Source organism: Tenrec ecaudatus, chromosome 8, assembly GCF_050624435.1.
Source record: "Tenrec ecaudatus isolate mTenEca1 chromosome 8, mTenEca1.hap1, whole genome shotgun sequence".
NCBI classification, from domain to species: Eukaryota; Metazoa; Chordata; class Mammalia; order Afrosoricida; family Tenrecidae; genus Tenrec; species Tenrec ecaudatus.
In genome coordinates, this window is record NC_134537.1 from 125,021,309 (window position 1) to 125,045,949 (window position 24,641).

Sequence of the window (24,641 nt, forward strand, 5' to 3'; positions counted from 1 at the left end):
CTCCAAAGGATTTTCTTGGCTGTCATCGCTACGGAGGAGCCCTACCAGCACAGTGTTAATCACAATCGTAAGGCTGGTACTCGTAAGGTCGGCAGGTGGACAGAAACGGCAGTCTGTTTCAGGAAAGTTCACAGCCTTGGAAACCCTATCAGGTTACTGAAGCTACTCGAGTATAAGCCGACCCGAATATCAGCCGAGGCACCTAATTTTACCACAAAAACGGCATTAAAAATGTGCTCCAATACTCAGCTTCTACATGAGTATATATGGTACATTTTCCCATGGAATCACTATGAACTGGAATACACTCAATAACAGGTATTTGGGGTTTTCTGAGTCTTCAAAAAAGCAGATCGCTAAGTTTTTCTCTCATCGAGTCACTAAGTGGATCTGAACCTCCACCCTTTCTGTCAGCAGTTGCCTGTTTAAACATTTGTATGCCATGTTGACCTTTTAAAATAAACGTATATGTAAAACACATAAAAAGACACTGAGAAAAGGCCCCACCAGAAGAACTTGATGTGGAAGCCTGACTGAACGAATGGTCCTACCTTAAGACTGTTTTTAGCCCTTGGACTTAGGGCTGAAATTCCCTGACAGGAGAGGAAGCAAAGGATGGCCACCCCAAGACTGGAAATGGAGGTCACACAGAACCTTGGGTAGGATCCCTGGTTTAGTGGGCATCCAATGAAAGATGACCCAGACCACCATATATATTTGTATCCCAATGCTCCCCTTGCATTAATATGGAAAGCGTTCATCTGCTAGGCAAGGATCTGCCCTTGAAGCGATTTTACAGAAATTTCCCCCTAGCATCAACCCCCATGCTCAATATAAACAGAGATCAAATAAGAAATCAATCTGTACAAAGCAGCAACTCATGGATTGCGGCACTATATTAAACTCCTCATATCAACAGTACCTGAAATTCTATGCCATTGGATAAATTATTGATATTATCAATATAATCACCTTATCCCCCAACGGGATGATAATGTTTTTTTTCTCCCTTGGGAGGGGGGTATTTTTGTTGTGTTGTTTTTCTTGTTCTGGTTGGTTATTGTTTTTATCATAATATGACCACTGAAGTAAATCAGTCATTTATCCTGTGCACAAGCAAAGGAATTCTGGACTCCCACTTAATTCTAGCCCAATCTAAAAAGTTAGTTCTACTTCATACTCGCCTTCATGCAGAGATTACTGGGTGTTACACTGCGGTGAAGGAAGCAGATGGTGCCTGGCCATTAATTGGAATAGTGTCTGGGGTCTTAAAGGTTTGCACTCAAACAAGCAGCCAATCTAAGTGAGGCATCAAACAAGTCCACATTATGCACACCATCCTGTGAGCCAAAGATGACAACAACAAAACCCGAACAGGATGAAAGGGGAAAGCATCAGAGCTTAAACTGTGAACACCCAATTTGTAGAAGGCTATTGAGGGCAGAGGAAACCCAAAACCCATCTGCCAAGGATCTAGTCAGATGAAGCTTCCGGCAGGTCTTCTCTGGCACAGGTGAGGGTCTTGAACAGCTTTCCTACCACACATGCATGACTGTACACTTAGACTGTCCTGGGTCAGACCATGCTATGATACGTGGTCTGTTGACCTCCCTCTTCACCCAACCTGAATTTGTTCTAGGATGAAATATTTCTCATTTGCTCCATGGCAGAAATTTCTTCTCTGGCTTTTTAAATATTGCTGGTGGTCTTTTCTTCCTTACTCTTTATTTTTTCTGTTTCATTTTGTCTTTGTTTTTGATTTTAGGGAACTGTTATGTTCCCTAGTTTCTGAAGCACAGAAGGAGTGGATGCACAGAGATAATAACTGATGCACTGGTAACTGGGGATGGGAGAGGGGACGGTAAGGAGAACTGGGGAGCCAATAATGAATGCAGAGGGAGTAAAGGAGCGCTACACTGTTTGTAATAATGTGTATACAACCCTTGTTAAAAGACATTTAACTGTGATGGTTATTATTATTATATATAATAATATAATTATTAACTGTGGACTGATATGTGAACTTTAGACCAAGAAAACTACTAAAAAACAAAAAGAAACCTAAGTTGACTAATGGTTACCAGATGGAGAAAAAGTTCTGCTCACAGATGTTATGTTGGTGGAATACTTTTGAAAAAGATATCAATAACGACTGTACAACACGAAGCATACAGTCAATGACACTAATAACAGCGAAAACAAAGATGAAGAAAAGTCCGAAAATTGATTACGGGATTAATCAGACAACTCTTCTTGATATGACTCAAGTATCAAATTACATGATTTGTGAATGAAGTGCAGTAAAATGGTCTTAAATAAAAAAAGAAATTATTTGTGAGGCAATAAATGTTAATGATGTTCTAATAAGCATTAATGACATCAAATGTAATAAATCATTAAAGCTATAATTAAAATACAAACATAGCATAATGACTAATTTTGATGTTGAAAACCAAACCAAACTCAGTGCCATCAAGTCAAGGTAGACTTTTGAGACTGTTACTATTTATGGGAGTAGAAAGCCTTGTCTTTCTCCCAGAGCACTGGTTGGTTTCGAACTGCCAACCTGACAGACCATAGCCCAACATATAGCCATTATACCACCAGGGCTCCCTGTTGAAAACAATAGGTGTCCAAATATTTTAAACACATATACATTTGTATAGCGCTAACCCTCAGATTTAGTGATTGAAACAATCATTCCCAAACCTAAAGAAATCAATTTAAAAAAACAAATATTTAATAAATGCATTTTTAACTTAAACATATTTCTTATGGCTAAGGCAACCAAGAAAGTCATATGGTAGTATCTTTGCCTTTATTCTTCTAAGTTAAGAGAAAAGAGAATAAGAGAAAAGTATTTACTTAGTACTCCTTGCCGCCATGATCTTTGTCCATAAAAGTCGAGAACACCTGTTTGTGTTTCTAAGGGATCAGGACTGGGATATAGTACAGAAGCCTGCAAATTAAAACACAGGCCTAAACAAGAGTATATGAAGCATATATCAGTTTTCTCCAATCTTGGTTAAAAGCATTTAATACATCAATTTTCTCCAATCTTGAATACAAATACCAAACACGATTTAACATAAACCTTAAAAACTAATTTAAATGGCAGTCTTATAAAATAAGCAAAATATAGAGCTGTATCATTGCTATCACATACAAGTTATATCTTACTTAAGATCAGACAACAACAGTTGTGGCAGGGCACTGACAGGGAACTGCCAGAAGTTCGGTTCAGATTCCGAAGAGGAAATGGAACAAGGAGGTCAGATGGATCTTAGCTCCAAGCAGAGAATACCAGACAGAGGTTTACATCTGTTTCATTAACTATTCTAAGGCATTCGACTGTGTAGACCACAATGAACTGTGGATAACCTTGAGAAAAATGGGAATTCCAGAACACTTCATTGTGCTGATTTGGAACTTGTACACGGACCAAGAGGCAGCTGTGTGAACAGAACAAGGGAGCACTGCATGGTTTAAAAGCAGGGAAGGTTGTGTGTCAGGGTTGTATCCTCTCACCATATTTGTTCAATCTATATATTGAGCAAATCATCAGAGAAGTTGGATTATATGAAGAAAAGTGAAGCACCTGAATTGGAGAATGTCTTATTAAGAACTTGGAATATGCAGGTGACACAACCTTGCCTGCTGAAAGATGAAGACCTGAAGCACTTGCTGATGAAGGTCAAGAATTGAACCCTTCAGTATGGATTGCAACTCAGTGTATGAAAGACCAAAATCCTCACAACTGGACCAAGAGGTTGACAACATGATAAATGGAAAAAAGGTTGATGTCGAGGATGTTATCTTGCTTGGATCCACAATCAACAACCACGGAAGCAGCAGTCAAGTGACCAAAAGATGCACTGCATTAGGTAAATCTGCTGCACAAGACCTCTTGAGATTGTTGAAGAGCAAGGATATTATGTTAAAGACTAAGGTGAACCTGACCCAAGCCATGGTATTCGCCACCGTATGGTACGCACGTGAAAATTGGACAATGAACAAGAAAAACCATAAAAAAATTGATGCATTTGAATTGTGTGCTGGTACCATGGACTGCTAAAAGGACAAACTGATCTGTATTGGCAGGAAGGCAGGCCAGAGTGCTCCTTAGAGGCACGGATGGCAAGACTTTGTCTTACATGCTTTGGACATGTTGTCGGGAGAGACCAGTCCCTGGAGAAGGGCATCCTGCTTGGGAAAGTGGGGGGACAGTGAAGAAGAGGAAGGCCCTCGATGAGCTAGGCTGTTACAGTGGTTCCATTCAACAACTGTCAGGATGGTGCTGGACCTTGACGTGTTTCATTCTGTTGTGCATAGGACAGCTATGGGTCAGAGCTGACTTGATGGCACCTAACAACAACAACAAGAACATTTGATTGGTTGGAAGGTGATCTCTGGGAATGAGTTCATTTCTAGTTTTGAAGACGTCTAAGTGCCAGATGCTTGGGGGTTCATCAGTCTTTATCCGACCTGAAAATGTAGTCTATGATTTTGAATTCTGTTCTACTTTTTGTGCTCCGACTGTGTTCAAGACATCCTATTCTGATCCTGAGCAGAGTGGCCAGTAGTGGTAACCAGACACCATCTAGTTCCTCTAGTCTGAGGCTAGCGGAAGCTGTGGGTCATGCATTCCATTAGTTCTTGAGTCCTGATTTTTTTCATGGAGTGGGGGTATATTTCTGACACCAGATTTTTTCCTGCTTTATTATCTTCTTAATATATTTTTCCTCTAATAGCTGTACCTATCTATCTATATGGAACATTCTTAAGAATCTGTGGGAAGCACAATATTAGTTTCTTCATAGTTTTCCACATACGAAATCCAAGGAAATAAATCAAGTAAAAATTATCCTCTTTGGTGCAGATCCTTCTAGTGTCCTCCAAATCCTCACAGCTCTGAGAGTACAACCAAAACAAGTGGCTTAGTGCAGCAAACACGAAACTGTGGTTCTAATTTTAACTTTCTCTTGTCTAAGTAATTAACTAACCATCACAGATCAGTTCTTCAAAGAAAAAAATCTGCATAATTAAAAATGAAGTGCTCAAGAAAAATGGAAAAATCGCCAATTTTCTTTCAAGATAATTTATGGTAGTTCCCGAAATGCTAGATAAAACAGTAGTCACTTACCTCATGGTTACAGAGTGTTTTGGCAAGCTGTTTCCGTTCCTGAGCATAGTATGCAGCCTGCTGGTAATAGAAACCAGGATTCTGAGTTTGAATGGCTGTCAATCCTAATTTAATTGCTTCATCAAATAAATCTCCAAAGGCCTGAAATCTTAAGATAAATTTTAAAAGAATTTTAGAAAAGGGCAGAAAAGATGTCATCTAAGTTCTCAGCTTGGGACCCATTACCTCAGCAGACTATAATAAAATATTGTTCTTGATTAGCAGGTAGTATTTGTTATAATTTCACACTAATTTTGGGTTACAGCAAATTCCATATTTAAGACAACTCTTCTGTATTAAAGGCTTTATGAATATACTATCAAACTAGATTTCAACATAGTTCTCATCTTCTAAACACATCTGGGTTCCTAGGGACAGGCAACAGGTTTTTGGTGTTTGTTTTTAAATACTTTTATTGGGGGCTCCTACATCTCTTATCGTAATCCAAGCATTCATCCAGTGTATCAAGCACATTTGTACATACACCGCCATCATCATCTTCAAAGCATTCTCTTCCCACTTAAATCCCCGATATCAGCTACCTAGTTTTTCTTTTTAAAAAAAATCATTCTATTGGGGTCTCGTACAACTCTTACCACAATCCAAACATACATCCATTGTGTCAAGCACATTTGTATATTTGTTACCATCATCATTCTCAAAACATTTACTCTCAACTTAAGCTGTTGGCATCAGCTCATTTTTTGCCCTCCCTCCCCCATGAACCCTTGATAATTTATAAATTATTATTATTTTGTCATATCTTACACCGTCGGACGTCTCCCTTCATCCACTTCTCCGCTGTCCAACACCCAGGCAGGAGGTTATATGTAGATCTTTGTAATCTATTTCCCCTTTCTCCCTTCCCTTCTCTCCACCCTCCTGGTATCACCATTCTCACCACTGGTCCTGAGGGATTCGTCTGACCTGGATTCCCTGTGTTTCCAGTTCCTATCTGTACCAGTGTACATCCTCCAGGCCAGCCGGATTTGTAAGGTAGAATTGGGATCATGATAGTGGGCGGGGAAGAAGCATTTAAGAACTAGAGGAAAGTTGTAGGTTTCATTGTTGCTACACTGCACCCTGACTGGCTTGTTTCCTCCCCACGACCCTTCTGTAAGGGGATGTTCCCTTGCCTACAGATGGGCTTTGGGTGCCCACTCTTCACTCCCCCCTCATCACAATGATATGGTTTTTTGTTCTTTGATGCCTGATACCTGATCCCTTCAAGACCCCGTGATCACACATGCTGGTGTGCTTCTTCCATGTGGGCTTTTTTGCTTCTGAGCTAGATGGCCACTTGTTTACCTTCAAGCCTTTAAGACCCCAGACGCTATATCTTTTGATAGCTGGGCACCATCAGCTTTCTTCACCACATTTGCTTATACATGTTAGCAGTTTTTAAACATCAGTCTCAGACACTAGGCTCCACTGTAGCAAAGATTTTGTTTTATAAAATGCTATGCTTTCGGTTCCAGGACACATGGTAGAAACCCAACAAATACATACTAAGTGAAAGAGATGGTTCCATAAATTAACATAGTTCCTGAAAGTAAAAGTATAAATCAATGTCTACTATTACCAGATCACTAAAAACCTACTACTGACAAAGCAGTTCAATTTGGCACCAAAAAACACACTGCCATCAAGTCCATTCCAACTCCTAGCAAGCCTATATAGGTCAGGGTAGACTTGCCCCTGCAGGTTTGAGACCAAAATCTCTGCAGGAGTAGAAAGCCTCATCTCTTTCCTGCAGAACAGCTGGTGACTTTGAACTGCTGACCTTGTGGTTAACAGCCCAAATCATAAACCAGGCCTCCTGTACTTAGTACCAAAGTCCATGCTAAGTCCACTTCTCCAACACTACATGCTATTTTTTAATAAACATTCTAAAATATAGTTTAATACATACTGTTTAGACATCCATGCAGCATGCTCAAAAGACAACTCCGCACTTCCAATCTTTTTTTTACACAAATCAATATGTTTTCGAAACTGAGCAATTGCATCCAATGGGGTGTTGTGCTGAAAACACAGCCTACAGATCTGCAAAAATGGGGGAATCAACATCAAAAGACATACTCATTAAAAAGTATGCAAAAATAAAATTAAGGCTATGGAAATTTCCTTCTCTGCAGTTCTATACAGCAGAACTGATTCTCTCCATCAAAAAGGTATGGTAAAGTCAGAGCTCTGGTCCTTTTATTAAGTGGAATAAGCTATTTACCACTCATATTGAATTTAGTATATATCTTAAAAGAACTTTTTTATAAATGGATAGAATTTTTTTTAAAAAAATTAGCCACAAAAAAAAACAAACCCCTCCTACTGAGTTGATTCTAAATCTTAACAATACAGTGAAGAGTTTCTGAGGCTATATCATCTTTATAGGACCAGAAAGCCTGACCTTTCTCCAGCTGATGGGTTTGAACTGCCAATCTTGAGTGAGTACCATCAGAGACAAAAAGATTATTACCATATGCTAACGTATCTCCAATTGAAAAGTAATGAAATCTCAGTTTTACAACTGCTAGACTTTTAAAGATTTTCTGTAGCACAATTAGAGCACAGTCATCTCCACATCGAACAATTCACTGCCATCGATGGGGATTCACAGGGAGCCTATAGGACCAGGCAGAACTACCCCTGTGGGGTTCCAAGACTAACTCTCTGCGGGGAACAGACGGTGGCTTTCAAACTGCTGACTTGGGGTTAAGCTTCCAGTGCATAACCACTACAGTACCAGGGCTCCTTGTAGCAAACAAGGATTACAGAGTCCTAAGAATCTTTCTTGTCTGGGATGTGACTACAACAGTAACAATCTAGATGTATTTGAGATCAAATGTAAAACAAAAGGTACAACATCTAATATATTTATATATGCTAATTACAATCATTTTTAAACATTTCATTCCATTTTCTAGGTACAGGGGGGTACAGCACTACAACGAAGACTCTCAACCATCCCTGCCCTATATCAACGCCTTCCTAGAAGCAACCAGCTTCTGGCATGTTTCCTGACATTGTCCACATGCGTCTGGACTAGTGTGCGTGTATGTTTACATATAAACTATTATTTTGTATATAAACAGCTGATGAAATAGGCTGCTATGTGCCTTACTTTTTCACCTAGCAATATATTTGGATGTAGCTCCCTATTAGTATGTAACACTGCTTCATTGTAACAGCTGCATGGCATTCCATGGCTTAGTTATTACTATCATGTATTATGTCTCTTAGTCCTGAGATGTTTCCAATCCTTTGCTATTACAAGAGGCAACAAATTTCCTTATACATGTGATTTGCACATGTTAGCATTTAAGTCAAATTAATTTCCTGAAATGAATCAATAGGTCAAAGGCAACATGCATGTTACATCTGCAGTCACTGCCAAGTTATTCATCACGCAGGCCAACGATGGATTAAAGGGTCCACTTACGCACATATCACCAACCCAGAGCCAAACAGCTTTAGAGATGAATATAGAAAGCTTAAAAGCAAACATATCTGCCTTGGCTTGCCTTCAAGGGGCATCTAAGCTTGCCATGTGTTGATGATGTTGATACCGTGTGCCCTTGAGTAGATTCTGACTCCTAGTATCCCACGTGACAGAACTGCCCCATGGAGTTTTTGTTACAAAAGCAATGTTGACTATCTTCTTTACAGAAGCCTATTTTAAAATAAAATTCTCCAGCAAAAGGTATAAACGCAAACAAATGATCCACTCAAAGGAGTTTTCTAAAACTGCTCAAAGGACCAGTAAACTAAAAACACTAAGCAATAAAATTAGGTTGTAAGAGAGAATCACATTCCTTTTTCAGGAGAAGATACAAAGGGAAAACATAAATTGATCATATACCAACTTTTCAAAGCAAGTAACTAACTAATTTTCAAGCTTTAAAAAGATCATTTAATATTAAACATAAATTCCCTTAATCTAGCAGCACAGAACTATTTACCTTGTAGTTTATAAATCCTGCCATAGTCTTGATTTCCAAAATGTTGGTTTCATGGGCTCTCAATTCATGTACAAGATTATAGGCGGTCCTATAATTCCTGATGTAAACATGGAGAAGGTGCTTAATGGCAATATTATTTTGAAGAAGTTTCCTACGTTCACAATTATTAGAAATAATAGTGACAGTATTACTCAACACTTAGCATTAAACAGGGGAGCAAAGCCTGTCAATCCTGGTTTCTTGAAAAAGATGTCTTGGTTAATACAAAGAGAAGTTAAAAAGTATTGCTACTTGGGTTCCAGTTCACACACGCATGGATATGTGCCACGCAAAATGTGTTTAAACACGCCTCTTCCATCAGGGGCTGGCTGCGCTCGCGCTCTCCCAGGAACACACACGTGTCTTTGTCTCATTTTGGTGCCTTCCAACTCCAAACAGTAGCCACGGAGGGGATCTGCTGGGCCGGTTAAATCTGAGGCAGACGTGTTAGCTCAGAAGGCTACAGGAATTCCACGAAAATAATCTGGGTATATTTTCTTGAAGGACACAGGACAATCACTGGTGTTTATTAGAAAGAAATTTTAAGAAAATTGAAAAATCCATGGTGAGAAAAAGGCCAAGAAAATTCTACAAGGAAAAAAAATTTTTTTTTAAGTTCTACAAGGAATTGTTTTCCATCACAAAGTTAACAAAGGTTGCCTTACTGGGAAGTGGGAAGCCTTAGCCCCATCCACCAAATAGGCCTGACCTTGGCCCTCAGATTTCTTTTTGTTCCCCAAACTCAAGAGAACATTTACAATTGGGAACAAGATTTGAGTCCCTCGGGGATGCTGAAGACACTGCTGTGACAGTGAGCAAAAGGAAGAGCACAATTCTTTGGGGCTGGGCTGGGGAAACGGAAACGCCACCTTCAGAAGTGCACAGACTCAGATGGAAGACATGTTGAGAAACAACAGCTCCAGGTTTTCACAATTTGGTTTCTTAAAGTTTCTATTCTTTTTGTAGCAATACTTTTCATCTTGCCCCTGTAATCCATGTGAGACAAAATCAATGATCTTTCATTAAGTCCAGAGCCACTGTCTATGCATATTTCTCAGTTGATAATTGATAGAAAGAAAACTGAAAAGCAAAATGAATTGGACAGTTGTCCAAATTACAATGAAAAATTCACATCCTGTTAACAAGAAATACACTAAGTACCATTAATTGCTTCCCAAGTACTTTTCTCATAGAAAATATAGTAGAATCCAAGTAAGTTAGTATCAAGACAGCTCACAGATCAACAACTGCCTCACTCCATGAATTTCTCTAGATTAAGTTGCTTTCACTATCTCGGGCACAGACTAACGAGGAAGGGAAAATGGTCTCAGGGCGACTAGTGCTGAAGGAGAAGGGTGTGCATAATGAAGGCGGCGACGACAGGAGTGCCACGCAGCAAGGTCGTCTCACCAACTACCTTGCTGCCTGGCAGCCTTGAGAGGGACAGTAGTAAGGAAAATCCCAAAGCTATCTCCACGGAAAAACGTTAGCTCTTAACGTCCCCATCCCCCCACCCTCAAAATTACTTTTTGAATAGAACTGATAAGAACAGTTTTTAACTACCGAAGTAAGAAAACACAGGACCAGGGGTGTGAGGGGCAATGCTGGGAGAGTGGAGGGTGAGTGGGTTGGAAAGGGGGAACTGATTACAAGGATCCACATGTGACCTCCTCCCTGGGGGACGGACGGCAGAGAAGGGGGGGAAGGGAGACTCCGGACAGGGCAAGATATGACAAAATAATAATCTATAAATTATCAAGGGCTCATGAGAGAGGGGGGAGCGGGGAGGGAGGGGAATAAAAAAAGAGGACCTGATGCAAAAGGCTTAAGTGGAGAGCAAATGCTTTGAAAATGATGAGGGCAAAGAATGTACGGATGTGCTTTATACAACTGATGTATGTATATATATGGATTGTGATAAGAGTTGTATGAGCCCCTAATAAAATGTTTTAAAAAAGAAAACACAGAACAAAAGCCTTTCTACTGAACTGATTCTGGCTCACAGTGGACCCTGTAGGACAAGCAGAACTGTCTGGAGTTTCCCCAGGCTGCACCGAAGCCGACCACCACCACAGCCGTCCTCCCACAGCCGTAACTGACAACTTTTGGTTATCAGCCAACCAACTTAACCAACAGGGCTCACTTCTACCACCAGTCATACAAAGTGAACCACATGAAAACTAGTAATCATTATATGGAGAAGTTGAGACTCAGAAACCGTGGTCCTTAGCACCCTAACAACAAAATCAGAGGCTTCTGCATTAATCCTCCAAATAACAGAATTACTTTTTTTTTTCTCCCAGATAAACTTAGTCCCTGTTCTCAAGATTGAGATAAAGGTATGTTAACCCTTAGTCCAGTGGTTACTGTATATCTTCAATAACTGAATGTTACTGGATTCAAGCACTTAAGATAGTCTTGAGTTTGTCCAGAGATAAATGGAATACACTGCATGGGCATTTTTACACACATTATGTAATTTAAAACTGATCTATTATGTCTTGTTAAACTGTATCTGTTAAACACAAAGGGATAAGATACTTAGTGACAAAATATCTGCAACTTGTTTCCAAGGCTCACAGCAGTCAATGAATAGAAAATGATGCTATGAATGAGCATTATAAACTGAAATAGTAAATATGGAAGAGAAAATAGAAGTACAATTGAATTGAATAAATAATACACTCAATAAATCAGGCTACTTCAAATGTTTACTAAATCATTTGGAAATCAGTCTTCTAACAAAAGGATTTAAATGAATATATAAATAAGGATAGGAAAATATTTAGTTTTTTAGATAATAAAATTTTAATTAACTTAGCTAAATGAGAATATTTTACAGATACTTTGAAATTCATGTTACATTATAAAAAGGAACTTTTTAATCCCCAAATATTATACTTCATTTCTCTTTGGACACACTAAAGAATATATCTTAAACACTTGAATCCAGTCAATGTAAACATTTAAAACGTAAGGTTTTGTGGAGATTCAGAGCCTGCAATTAATGTCACTGTTAACATAAAAACTTACTTCAAGGCATTTTGTGTATCTTGTTTTAACTCGCTGAAGAAAGCTATTTTGAACTGATGTCTAACAAACAAAAGCTGAAAGAAAAATGTAATAAATTATTACATATATATTTCCTTAAAACAGTGGTTCTCAACCTTCCTAATGCTACAACCCTTTAATATAGTTCCTCATGTTGTGGTGACCCCAACCATCAGAAATATGTGTTTTCTGATGGTCTTAGGCGACCCTGTGAAAGGGCCGTTCAAACACCCCACAGTAATCGCGACCCAAAGGGGTTGCGACCCACAGTTTGAGAACCTTGCCTTAAAGTGTGATGAATGATGTTTATAAGGAGAAAAATCTTAAATACAGTGGGAAACATTTAGAAAGCAAGTAAAATCATTCCAGCCATCAAAAACAGAGTTAAGGCTATAAAAATCTATCTTCAATAACTTTAAAGGCAGAAGAAATAACTTTTAACAAAGTTTTAAAAGTTTAAAAACTATTTTATCTACATTAATTTAAAATTTACAATTTCTAAAGTTTAAAAATTAATTTATTTTAGAAATTAAAATTAAATACTATAACATTGTTGAAGCAACTCTTAAAAAAATCAAAGTTTTAAAGATATTTAATAATCTGCTCAAATATAATCTACTTCAGAATACTTGTATTATTTTATTTAGGAAAACACATGTACCTGGTGTGTTGTTTTATTCAAAAATTCCTTATGGGATTTCACTCTTCTAATTTCAGTGTAGTAATAAGTCTGTGCATGTTCATAAAAGGCGTTTTCTAACCTGTTTTTAAAAAAATAGCCAACATTTGAATAAAGCTTTTTTTAAACCAAAATATTTCCATTAATCTATTTGTGAGACCCAAAAGTAAAATCATGACAAAGAGGGTAATTATTTTACCTTATGATTAAGATTTTAAAAATATGTAATTGTAATAAATGGGTCTAAACTATCCATTTCTCAATGTCTAATAAACAATCTAAACAAGACTTTTAATTACCTTATAATATAACCCACCAGGTGGTCGGTGTGGGGCAGTACAAACAAAGACTTTCCGGAGAGTTCACAGGCGTTACATAAAGCTGCAGCCCTTTCTGAAGCAATGACATCCTCTCCTGTTGACAAACCCATAAAGACAAAGGAAAGGATTCATGTATTTTCCTAAATGATCATTTCCTCAAACCTGTACAGTGTAATTAAGAATAAAACCCCAAACCTCTTTTCACCACGTCAACAAGACTCCTAGGCAAGTACTTGGAGGAGAGGTCAAGCAGTAACATTTTGTAGTTCTTAAGAAGCAGGTTTTATGGATTTATTGTCTATGTGAGTCCCTGAGAGGTCTGTGGGGTTTTGGTTTTTGAAGGCTTGCTGTTAGAAATACACTGTGGAACTTTCCACTGCGTCAGGATAGACAGGCCAAGTGATGCCAACAGATACATCACAAAACAATCTCAAAGATCATTCTTTTTTTTTTTTAGATAACATATATTTATTTTTTGAATTAATCATTTTATTGGGGGGGCTCTACAGATCTTATAACAATCCATCATTCAGTTGTATTAAGCACGCTTGTACATATGTTGCCATCAACGTTTCCAAAACAAACATTTTCTTTCTACTTGACCCAAGATCATTCTTAAAGAAAGGTACAAATTGTGTAGTATCTCCTAACATCTCAAACATTATTCCTAAAACCACAAATTCTGTAGTATATTTATTCTCAACTCACTAAGAGAAAAAAAAAGTATTGCCCAAGAAAATTATAAATAGGTATCAGGTAAGTAAATAACATTCTTTTTTTAAAAGTCAAGAGAATATTACTCTATCAAATGATCTATGTCCGTACGGGAAGGTAAGTGAAACTAGGGCAGAAGCCCTTAAGAAGAGTTGTTTGTACTCATTGCCAGTTAAAAAAAAATTTATTAGTCTCTTATTAATACTTTTAAAAGGTGACAAAAAATCAACCCCATAAACAAATGTGCATAAGACTTAAGCATTAAAAACTGTACTGCCAAGAAATTAAGAATTAGAGGTACAAAGCAATTAATTACCTGGGGGCAAAGGGGTTTTCTTCTGAATCAGAACAACTGCAACTTTTGTGTTTCTCCCTTGTAAACTCTGCCTGGAAAAACAGTAACACAATAAATAGTAACTCTTTTTATGAAACACAGGTATTCAAGAAGCACGCCTCACACAGCCAAAACTTGGAAACAACTGAAATATCCGGCAACAGGTGAATGACTAAACAGAGTATTACTTCGGTTTGAATTATACACTTAACCAAATACTGAGTGGCTGTCGGTAATGAGAGGGGAGAGGTAGCACAAGCCTAACATCGCATACCACTCAGGCACAGAGATGCATTATCACAACCAGACGAACCTTCAAATCTTATGCTGAGAAAAAGTAGTCACACAATGCAAATACCATATGATCTCATTTACAGAACACACCAAAGGAAAAACCATTCCAACTCATAGCGACCCTACAGGATGGAGGAGGACTGTCCTGAGTTTCCCAGGCTGTAAATCACCACGGAAGCAGATTACCACATTTGTCTCCTTCACAGGGGGAGAGAAGCTGGTGGGTTCCAACAGGCACCCTATCAGTTAGTAGCTAAGCCTTTAACCCACGGGGTCACCAGGGCTCCTACGTAAATGGATAAAACCAAAAGTGGTAAGTGGCTGTCAGCAATGAGAGGGAAGAGGTGATGCGTGCTTACAAACTTGCTTTCCTTGAGAGAAGGATGAAGCTGTCTAGTCCCGTAAAGATTTACAGTATCAGAAACCCTATGGAGCAATTTTCTACTGGCTTAAAAGGTGAACAGAACATGGAATCAACTCACTGGCAGTGGGTATACGCAAGGAGTTTATACTAATGGGGGTGCAATTATTGGGGGGAAAAGATTGCAAAACTAGAAGAATGTAAGCAATGTCACTGAATTATATAATTAGAAATTAATGAATTGGTAAACAATTTGCTGTATTTTCATAGTATTTAAAATTTTACAAGCAGAACTTTATTTATATGACTAAATACTAACTAAATCTTCTAAATGTATAAAAAATCCCCCCCACACAAGTATCTGAAAACCCTGCCCAGTTTGTATTCTAAATTTCTTCACACACTCCACCAAGATATATAGTAAATAATCATATTGTCTCCTATGAGGAATTGAACAAGTTTCACAGGTGGTCAGCAATCTCCACAGCAGCACTCAGTTGCCTTCAGCGCCTTTTAACAAGTCACAGATAGGTGCAAGTTCACGGGGCCAGCCTGCCAAAGGAAAGGGCTCATACCTGACGATTTCCACACGGGTAGCACACTCAGACTGCTTTTCCTTCCACTGAGGTTCATCCCAGTCCAGCTCATAGAACACAACCACAAGGGCGGGCACCAGATTCAAGTGTTTGTTCATCCAGCCAGTCTTTAAGATCCCTTTAGGAATATACCACTCGTAGGAGGTTCTCTGCAAGCATTGGCGAAAGTTGAAAAGAGTTACTTGACACAAATAGTAGCAGAGTCCAACTGTGATTGGATGTTAGGTGGTACTTCATGCATATAAACCCATTTTTAAGATGAAGACATTTAGGTTTAGAGAAATTGTAGAAGTATCAAGTGGCAGGGTTAGACTCTCAACCCTGGAGTTCACTGAATAAACAACCAAGTCCAAAGGAGTTTCTAATGACTCTACTCCACCTCACACATTGTGGAAACTCTACCCTTTTCCAGTTATATTCCTCATCCTTTTCAGTTTCTGTTCCAGACAAAACATACAAAGTATCATCCAAAGTCTAAGATGGCTTCATTTATTTCAGTGACATATTATTTTGGCAGTACTTCATCTTACTTGTGGATGAAGTAAAAATTAAGGAAAATTCTTAAATATGGCAGCATACTGGCGGCCACTCAGGTGTGAGTGCTAAGTGCTGTGTAAGAAGCAAATGCAATAGAGCTACATCCTGGCCCTGAATGATTCAGCTGAACTCTGACATTACTTCCAAATCACTGTACTGACTCAGGAGCTCTGGTGGCACAGTGGATATGTAGTAGGCTGCTAACTGCTAGGTCAGCAATTCCAAACCACCACCAGCTCCTTACCAGAAAGAAGGGGCTTTCTACTCCAGTAGAAAGTTTCAGTGATTTTAGTTGGATATAGTTAGATTAAAATGTATCATCTTATTTGATCCTCCATTTGACCCATGTAAATGTTGTATTGATTTTAAAAAAGAAGAAAGAAAAAGTGAAGAGGAAATACATGTGGATCAAGCTCTGGTGAATCCTCTCTGAATATAGACCAGGATGTGAATGGCCTTGTTATCATGCAGAGGGCACTGGAAAGTGGATTATGGCAGATGTAGCTAGGTTAAACCTGAACACTATCATTTGATCTCCCTTTTGACCCATTTTAAAGTGATTCTAGTTTCTAATTTTTCTGCTTTCTCTCTGACATTTATCTCTATCTTACTCTGTCAGCTTTTTCTGTTTGTTTTTTAAATGTTTTTCAGGATGGGTGAATTTATTGAGACAGTAAATGATTTCTTAGGGTATGGTAGGAGAGGTTGCGGGGGAAATGAAGAGCTAATAACAGAGAGTACAAGAAAGAAAAAAAGTTCTAAAATTGATTGTGGTAGTGATTGTACAACTCTGTTTGATGTGGCTGAACAATTGAATGGTATGCTATGTGAAGTATGTCCCAATAAGACTGTTTAAAGAAGAGTTAGTCTGCAAATCCATGGGGGCAGTGCTGTCCTGTTCTGTGGGGTTGCTGTGAGTCAGCATCGACTCAATGGGAGTGAGTTTGGTTTGGTTTTGGTACTGACTCAGACCACTATAACCCAAGTCTACTTAAAGTAAGGAAAGACAAGGACAGTAAGGACACATGACACAGGGGACTCAAGAAAGTTCAAGGAATAGGGGACTGAAAGTATTTAGAAGTAGAGACTTAAAGGGTAAAAGCACTTCATTATACCTTCGTTTCCCAACAAATTTTTAAAATGTGTAAAGGTCGGAGGTATATTACTTGCACAATATCAGATCTCGCACAGCTCCTGGGGCTGGGTCTATGAAACTGTCTCCAAAGTGTGATTTTTCAAGTGCATAAATGAAACAATCAGCTGGGGACCAAATGAAAAAACAGAAGAAAACCTAAGCTCATATAAAAGAAAACTTCATCACATATTCCTTCAGGTTTAAAAAAAAAAGACTACACATACGCAATGGGTTTGGCATATGTGGAAACATTTAAGGTGTTCTTTATGCACCACAGTACTATTCACTTGATAAAGTCTGGTATATTTCAGAACAGTCAAAAGAAACAAATAAGACAATTTATATATACATGTGGACACACACTCAAAGAATATTAAAATTCTTGCTATCATATCATTACCTTGGATCGACATTTGGGATATTCATGGTCACCTGGGAGCACCTTGAAAGAAATTGGTACCCGATCAGCTCTCCGGTTGGCACAGAAAGCATCCCAAACAGCTCGATGAACAGCATTGTAAACGACATCCAGGCCCGTCAGTGTAACAAAAGCCATAGGCCGACAACATAATTCCACAGGGAAGTCCCACCGTGTGGGGCTCATGCTCAAGGTTTCAAGAAAAATCTGAAATGCAAGTGTTAATATATTCACAATTACTTCTAAAAATCCTTATCTCTGGCTAATAAGGGAGCTCCACCATTTAAAAGACATTACACTCAGGACCAGTGGAGAGTGGTGATACCTGGAGGGTGGGGGGAAAGTGAGATAGAAAAGGGGAACCGATTACAATCTACATATAACCTCCTCTGTGAGGGATGGACAACAGAGAAGTGGGTAAAGGGAGATGTTGGAAAGTGTAAAACATGACAAAATAACAATAATTCATAAATTATCAAGGGTTCATGAGGGAAGGGGAGCAGAGAGGGAGGGGGAAAATGAGGAGCTGATACCAAGGGCTCAAGTAGAAAGCAAATGTTTTGAGAAAGATGATGGCAACAAATGTACAAATGTGTTTGACACAATGGATGTACATATGGATTATGATAAGAGTTGTACAAGCCCCCAATAAAATGATTAAAAAAAAACATTACACTCAAAAACCCCACAAAACCATAAGGCTTTGAGCATCTGGAAAATTTCCAACCAATGGTAAAGAACAAAAGGGGTGACCTTATTTATATTTAATGACTGTTTGCATCGTATTTTTTTAAAGCACATTTTAAAAATTAGTATTTTTCAAAAACATCTCAAAATGCTCATACAACTATAGGAGCAGATGGAAAAAAGCACAAAGGTATCAAATTCCAGTAAATTATACAGTCAGTTGCAGATTAATAAAAAGGTTGACTACATATAAAGATACAATGTCTACTTCTTGTAACTGAAAACATCTAACTTCTCAATGCCCGAAATATTCTTAAAATACATTAATTATCTAAATAACAGTTATCCTTTCTCATTTGTCCACAATTAGTGTGAAACATGCAACTTAAAAGCACTTAGGAAAAACTAATAAAGAACAGAAGCACTTATAAAGACATACTTCTATTGTCTTTCAGCTGAAGCTCAAAGTATGCATTGACCTTAGAAAAGCAATTATGTAAAATATGTGTTTATTCTAAACAAAATTCTATTCTAAATGTAACTACAAAAATATGGGCCATGGAAGGCAATGTCCAGCAGGGCATTATGTATGTGGAAAGTGAGGGTGACTAATACTTGAAACAAAAACATAAAGTATTTTAAAGTAATATGACGTTCGTTGAGGAGTCTGCTCATGTGTAAGTACTGATGAAACCATGGGCAGCGGTGAGCAGGAAACCATTACCAGAAATGATAATGTCTACAAAAGATAGGCATTTCAGAATTGTACAGACAATTTTACAACAGAAGCAAGCTACCACGGCAAAAGGACTACACACTCAGAAGATTTTGTTCCAATTCTAGAGTTTTGGGGTGGAACATAAAGAAAACAAAACGCACACACACACCTGAGAATCTTTTCCTTACAGCCAACCAGTCCCCGAAAGCTCAAAGGCCCGCTTTCTTTTAATAAGGCCAGTGGCGGGGAAATGGCCGCGGGCTGGAAATAGGGTTGAAATAAAGGGAACTAGAGATAACTTGGGGAGCCCTGGAGTAGTGGGCTATGTATTGGGCTGCTAACCACAAGGTCAGCACTTCAAAACCATCAGCTACTCCAAGAAGAAAGAAGAGGCTTTCTATTCCAGTAATCAGTTACAATCTCTGAAAGCCACAGGGCTTCCACTGTCCTACAGGGTCCCCATGAGTCAGAACTGACTTGATGGCAGAGAGTTTGGTTTGTTGTTTTAAATAACTTATAAAGCACAGTGTGTCCAAGAAAACTACATCATGAGGCACGTAGCTAATTTTAAATTCCTGATCGTTACACGAGAATCAGACCGACTGCTTCTGTGCAGAGACGATGAAAGAGCTCAAGATTATCAGACAGAACAAGGCCAGGGGCTGACTGCACAGAGACCACCAACTGCTCACACACAAGTTCAGGTGGACGCTTAAGATTAAACGAGTCCTGAAAAGTGATCCAATATCACAGGCAAGGAGGGTGTGAGAGGCCTGGTAGGGATTCAGCAAGGTCGATGAGAGAAATTACTGACCCAAATGAAGGCTGAGCATGATAGTGGGACAAGAGGAAAGTAAAAGGAAATAGAAGAAAGAACTAGGTGACAAAGGGCATTTACAGCTGTCTAAATACTGGCGTGTACATGGGTAAATGTACTTATATAGGAGGGTGGGGAAATAGATCTACGTGCCTATAATTATAGGTTTAGTATTAAGGCAGCAGATGGACATTAGGCCTCCACTCAAGTACTTACACAACGCAAGAACACGTTGTTCTATTAAATTGGCATTCCATGATGCACACCTTCCCGACAAGATTGAAGAAAAATGTGTGCATAAGCAAATGTGGTGAAAAAAGCTGATGGTGCCCAGCTATCAAAAGATATAACGTCTGGGGTCTTAAAGGCTTGAAGATAAACGAGCGGCCATCTAGCTGAGAAGCATCAAAGGCCACATGGAAGAAGCACACCAGTCTGTCTGACCACAAGGTGTAGAAGTGACCAGTTATCAGACATCAAAGAACAAAAAAATCATTTATCAGTGGGTACCCACCTTCCCAATATGATCACTGAAGACAAACATGTGCATAAGCAAATGTGGTGAAGAAAGCTGATGGTGCTCGGCTATCAAAAGATAAAGCGCCTGGGTTCTTAAAGGCTTGAAGATAAACAAGCGGCTATCTAGCACAGAAGCAACAAAGCCCACAGGGAAGAAGCACACCAGTCTGTGTGACCACAAGCTGTCAAAGGATCAGGTATCAAGCATCCAGGAACAAAAAACCCTAACACTGCAAATGAGGGTGAATGCAGAGTGGAGACTCAAAGCCCACTGATAGGCAACTGGACACCCCTTACTGAAGGGTTGTGGGAAGATGAGCCAGTCAGGGCGCAGGGTATCAATGATAAAACATACAACTTTCCTCTAGTTCTTAAATGCTTCTCCCCCCCCCCCCACTTTCATGATCCCAATTCTACCTTACAAATCTGGCTAGACCAGAGGATGTACATTGGTACAGATAGCAACTGGAAACACAAGGAATCCAGGACAGATGATCCCTTCAGGACCAGTGGTGAGCATGGTGATGCCTGAAGGGTGGAGGGAATATGAGGTGGAAAAGGGGAACCAATTATAAGAATCTATGTATGGCCTCCTCCCTTGGGGATGGATGGCGGAGAAGAGGGCAGGAGGAGACGTCGGACAGTGTAACATGATAAAATAATAATAATTTATGAATTACCAAGGGTTCATGAGTGAGGGGGGAGTAGGGAGGAAGGGGTGAAATGAGGAGCCGATATTAAGGGCTCAAGTGGAAGGCAAATGTTTTGAGAATGATGATGGCAACAAATGTACATATATGCTTTGACACAATGGATGTATATATAGATTTTGATAAGAATTGTACAAGTCCCCAATAAAATGATTTAAAAAAATTAAAGTCCATGAAAGTTAAAGTGCAACCCTGAATATATCCAACCTGAATTAGAGACCATGTGATCATCAAAACTTGACTTGACATAGTGAGTACTCTTGACTAGCTAAGTTGTGGAAAGACATCAAGGACAACATCTATCATCTGTGAAGAAAGCCACAAGTCAGTAAACAAAACAGTAAAGAAAGAAAAGACTACCATGGATGTTAGAGGAGATTCTGACATTTTCTCTTATACTGTAGCTAAATACAATTGAAGAAATGATGATATTAAAGAGCTGTCCGCTGATTTTGAAGGGTAGATGACCAAGAAAATAATCATGAAATATGCAAAGAGTTGGAATTAGAAAACCAAAGAGGAAGGGTAGCTCTCAAGGTGAAAGAACTGAAGAAAATTTCATGCTTCAAGCTGGAATACTGACAGGTTCTATGCATGAAGTACCAAACAACTCAGGAAGCATCAAATGAAGATGGAAGACTATCACTGTACAAAAGTCTGGTCTGCACTCAGCCATTCCAGAGTAGCTTATGACTGGGAATGGAAATGAAGGAAGAATCCTGCACTTTAGCTGCACTAAAGGCCTTTGTGAAAAACACGGCTCCAGGAATACTAAATGAGAAGCTTCAGCAATAAACGCAATGCTGAAAACACTCACTTATCTAGAGCAGGAATTTTGGAAAAAAGCACCCTGGCCAACCAACTGTAGGAGATCTGTATTTGTGCCCATCCAAAGAAAATAGGTCCTTTCTTTGGCATGATAAAAGAATTGCACCGTATCATTAATATTACACGTAAAATTATGCTAACGGTAATTTTAAAATAGTTGCAACAGAACACAGACTGAGAACTGCCAGAAATTCAAGCTGGATTCAGAAAAAGACATGGGATGAGGGATATCACTGCTGACATCAGATGGGTCTTCGCTGGAAGCAAAGAATACCAGGTGGTTTTCTTGCCTTTTATTGACTGTGCAAAGGCATTTGAGTGTGTGGACCACAACAGATTGAGAATTACATTGGGAAGAATGGAAATTCCCTAAGACTTAATAGAGTCCCTGCAGAACCTATGCCTATCAAGAGGTAGTTGTTTAAACAGAGTAAGTGTGCTTTAGTCAGGAAAACTGTTGTGTCAAGATTGTATCCTTTCACATTTATTCATCTGTGTACTGAGCAAATAATCCAAGGAGCTGGACTATTGGGAGAATCCGGCATTGCACGTGCAGACTCAGTACTGCCTGCAATAATGAAGAGGCCACAATCTGACCTGCTGAACGCCAAGAGAACTCTAAGCACTCACTGGTGCCATGCCTTATACCTCCACATGAAGAAAACAAAAGTCCTCACAACTGGGCCAATGAGGCACATACATTAAGAAAAGCAGAGAAGATTGCAATTGTCAGGGATTTCATTTGACTTGAACCCACAATCAAAGGTCATGGAAGCAGCAGTCAAGAAATCAGTGTATTGATTGCATTGGGCAAATGTGTTCCAAAAGACCTCTTTAGAGAGCTTTAAAAAGCAAAGCTGGGACTACAGTATGGTGTTTTCAATCAATTTACAGCTAAAAATCTGAACAATGAATAAGAAAAATACAGAATGATTGATGCCTTATTTATGGCTAAAAATCTTGACTATTCCGTGAAGCTCCAAATGACGAAACAAATTTCTCTTGGAAGAAGTACAGACAGAAGCGAGGATGGCGAGACTTCACCGTAAGTTATCGGGACTAGATTCAGACTACTTTCTGAAAAAGGTCATGGTATGTGGAAAAGTAAAGGGTCAGAGAAAGAGAGGAAGACCTCAAAGACATGAACTGACAATGTGATTGCAACAATAGGCTAACACATAACAATGGTTATGATGATATATTACAGTTGTGAAGCTACCATAGCCCAGCATCAGGCCATATTTCATTGTGTTGTACATGCGGTCACCATGAGTCGAAACCAACCTGATGGCATCTATTAAGAACAAGTCACATTAGTTAAGCTTATATTTTAACTCAATATATGGAAAACATTATCCACATTAGCATGCTATTAATAGCGGGTTTTCCCCCTATACTAAGTTTTCAAAATTCACTGTGCATTTTACTTACAGCACACCTCAATTCGAGCTTGCCTTATTTTAAACGCTCAACAGCCACATATGACTACCGCCTATGCTACTAGACTGTGTAGCCGTACATTGTGGTCTATTTGTCCCAAATTAGTAATATTACATCCAGAATTCTATTCACATTCTACCTTAAAAGCTTTGACAGTGGAAATGGTCATGCCTATCTGTGCAGCCACAAAAGAGCCCTTGTGAAGCACGCACTGGACTGCTAACCACTAGGTTGGCTGTTTGAAACCACACACTGCTGTGCAGAAGAAAGACAAGACGTTCTATTCCCATGAAGTTAGCAGTCCCAGAAACTCAGAGGAGAAGTTCTGCCCTCTCCTATAGGGTCACTATCAGTGGGCATGGATTCGAAGGCTGTGAGGGTTCTTTTGTTTGAGTATTCAGCCACGGGGTAGATGCAGCGGCTGGAGGGATTTTAATAACAATCTGTAAAACAGTGCCTCGATTTTCCTAAAAGCAACTCTGGAGGGCCCAAGTGGCCAGGCAACGCCAGGGCAAGAGACGCAGGAGCAGTAAAAGAGCACCGTGGGGGCGGGGAGAATCATTAATGCACGGGGAGCAATCTGGAAGGTGTAATCTCCTGAGAAGGATGATCGGATCCGTCTGAGGGTACACTCCACAAGAGAAGGAGTCTAATCAAAGTGGCAAGTTTAAAAGGCAAACTGTGATCCCCTTCTAATTAACTGGACACTCAAGATTGTAGGGCCAAGGTTCTAAGAATGCGTTCAGAGCTGACCCACTGCACAACCACAAGAGGGGAAAGGGGTGGGGGCGTTTGGGGCCGGGATGGTGAAAACACGCAGAGACTAGGAAGCACCACCACCGAAGGCGGCCCCGCGAAGATGCACGCTATCATTTTCCTTCCCTCCCGCCTTCCACCCGGGAGGCCCTCGTACTAGGAGCGACCTTCCTTAGGGAGCTGAGGGCTGCTAGCATTGCACCCACTGACGCCGCAGGAAAACGCGGGCCCCCGACCAGCACCAAGAGCCAGCTCGCTCCCTCAGCGGCCTCTCCGCGGCCCGCACGTCTCCAGGCCCGGACTCACCCAGGACGCACGCCCCGGGCTCGCTGCAGCCGGGGCCGGTCGCCGCCAGCCAGAGCACACGAGCGGAGCCGGGCAAGAGTGGCACAGAACACCACGGCCAGTCCCTACCGCAGCGACCCGCGATCCGGATCCCTCTGACTTCCGCTCCCCACCGCCGCTGGCACCGGAAGCAGTTTCCGCGCCTGAGTGACAGCGTTCTAAACCAATCGTTGCCTCCGAACTTTACACGGCTCCACTAAAC

The 24,641-nt window shown here is 39.8% G+C and overlaps 1 protein-coding gene across 2 annotated transcripts in view; it reads right to left on the reverse strand.

The window, feature by feature from the left end:
• Positions 1-24,558, reverse strand: part of TRAPPC11 (trafficking protein particle complex subunit 11) — a 56,605-nt gene extending 32,047 nt beyond the window's left edge. The window contains exons 1-11 of one of the 2 annotated variants that reach the window (XM_075556839.1): positions 24,401-24,558; positions 17,602-17,826; positions 15,509-15,678; positions 14,261-14,331; positions 13,210-13,324; positions 12,893-12,992; positions 12,214-12,287; positions 9,142-9,238; positions 7,095-7,228; positions 5,144-5,291; positions 2,866-2,959 (exon numbers count right to left, since the gene is read on the reverse strand). In XM_075556839.1, coding sequence (XP_075412954.1) covers positions 2,866-2,959; positions 5,144-5,291; positions 7,095-7,228; positions 9,142-9,238; positions 12,214-12,287; positions 12,893-12,992; positions 13,210-13,324; positions 14,261-14,331; positions 15,509-15,678; positions 17,602-17,805 — 1,207 coding nt within the window. In that variant the 5' untranslated portion in view covers positions 17,806-17,826; positions 24,401-24,558. Of the gene's footprint in view, positions 1-2,865; positions 2,960-5,143; positions 5,292-7,094; positions 7,229-9,141; positions 9,239-12,213; positions 12,288-12,892; positions 12,993-13,209; positions 13,325-14,260; positions 14,332-15,508; positions 15,679-17,181; positions 17,327-17,601; positions 17,827-24,400 lie in introns of those variants that run through there. The other variant, XM_075556840.1, reaches the window with a different exon arrangement.
• Positions 24,559-24,641: the final 83 nt, after the last annotated feature.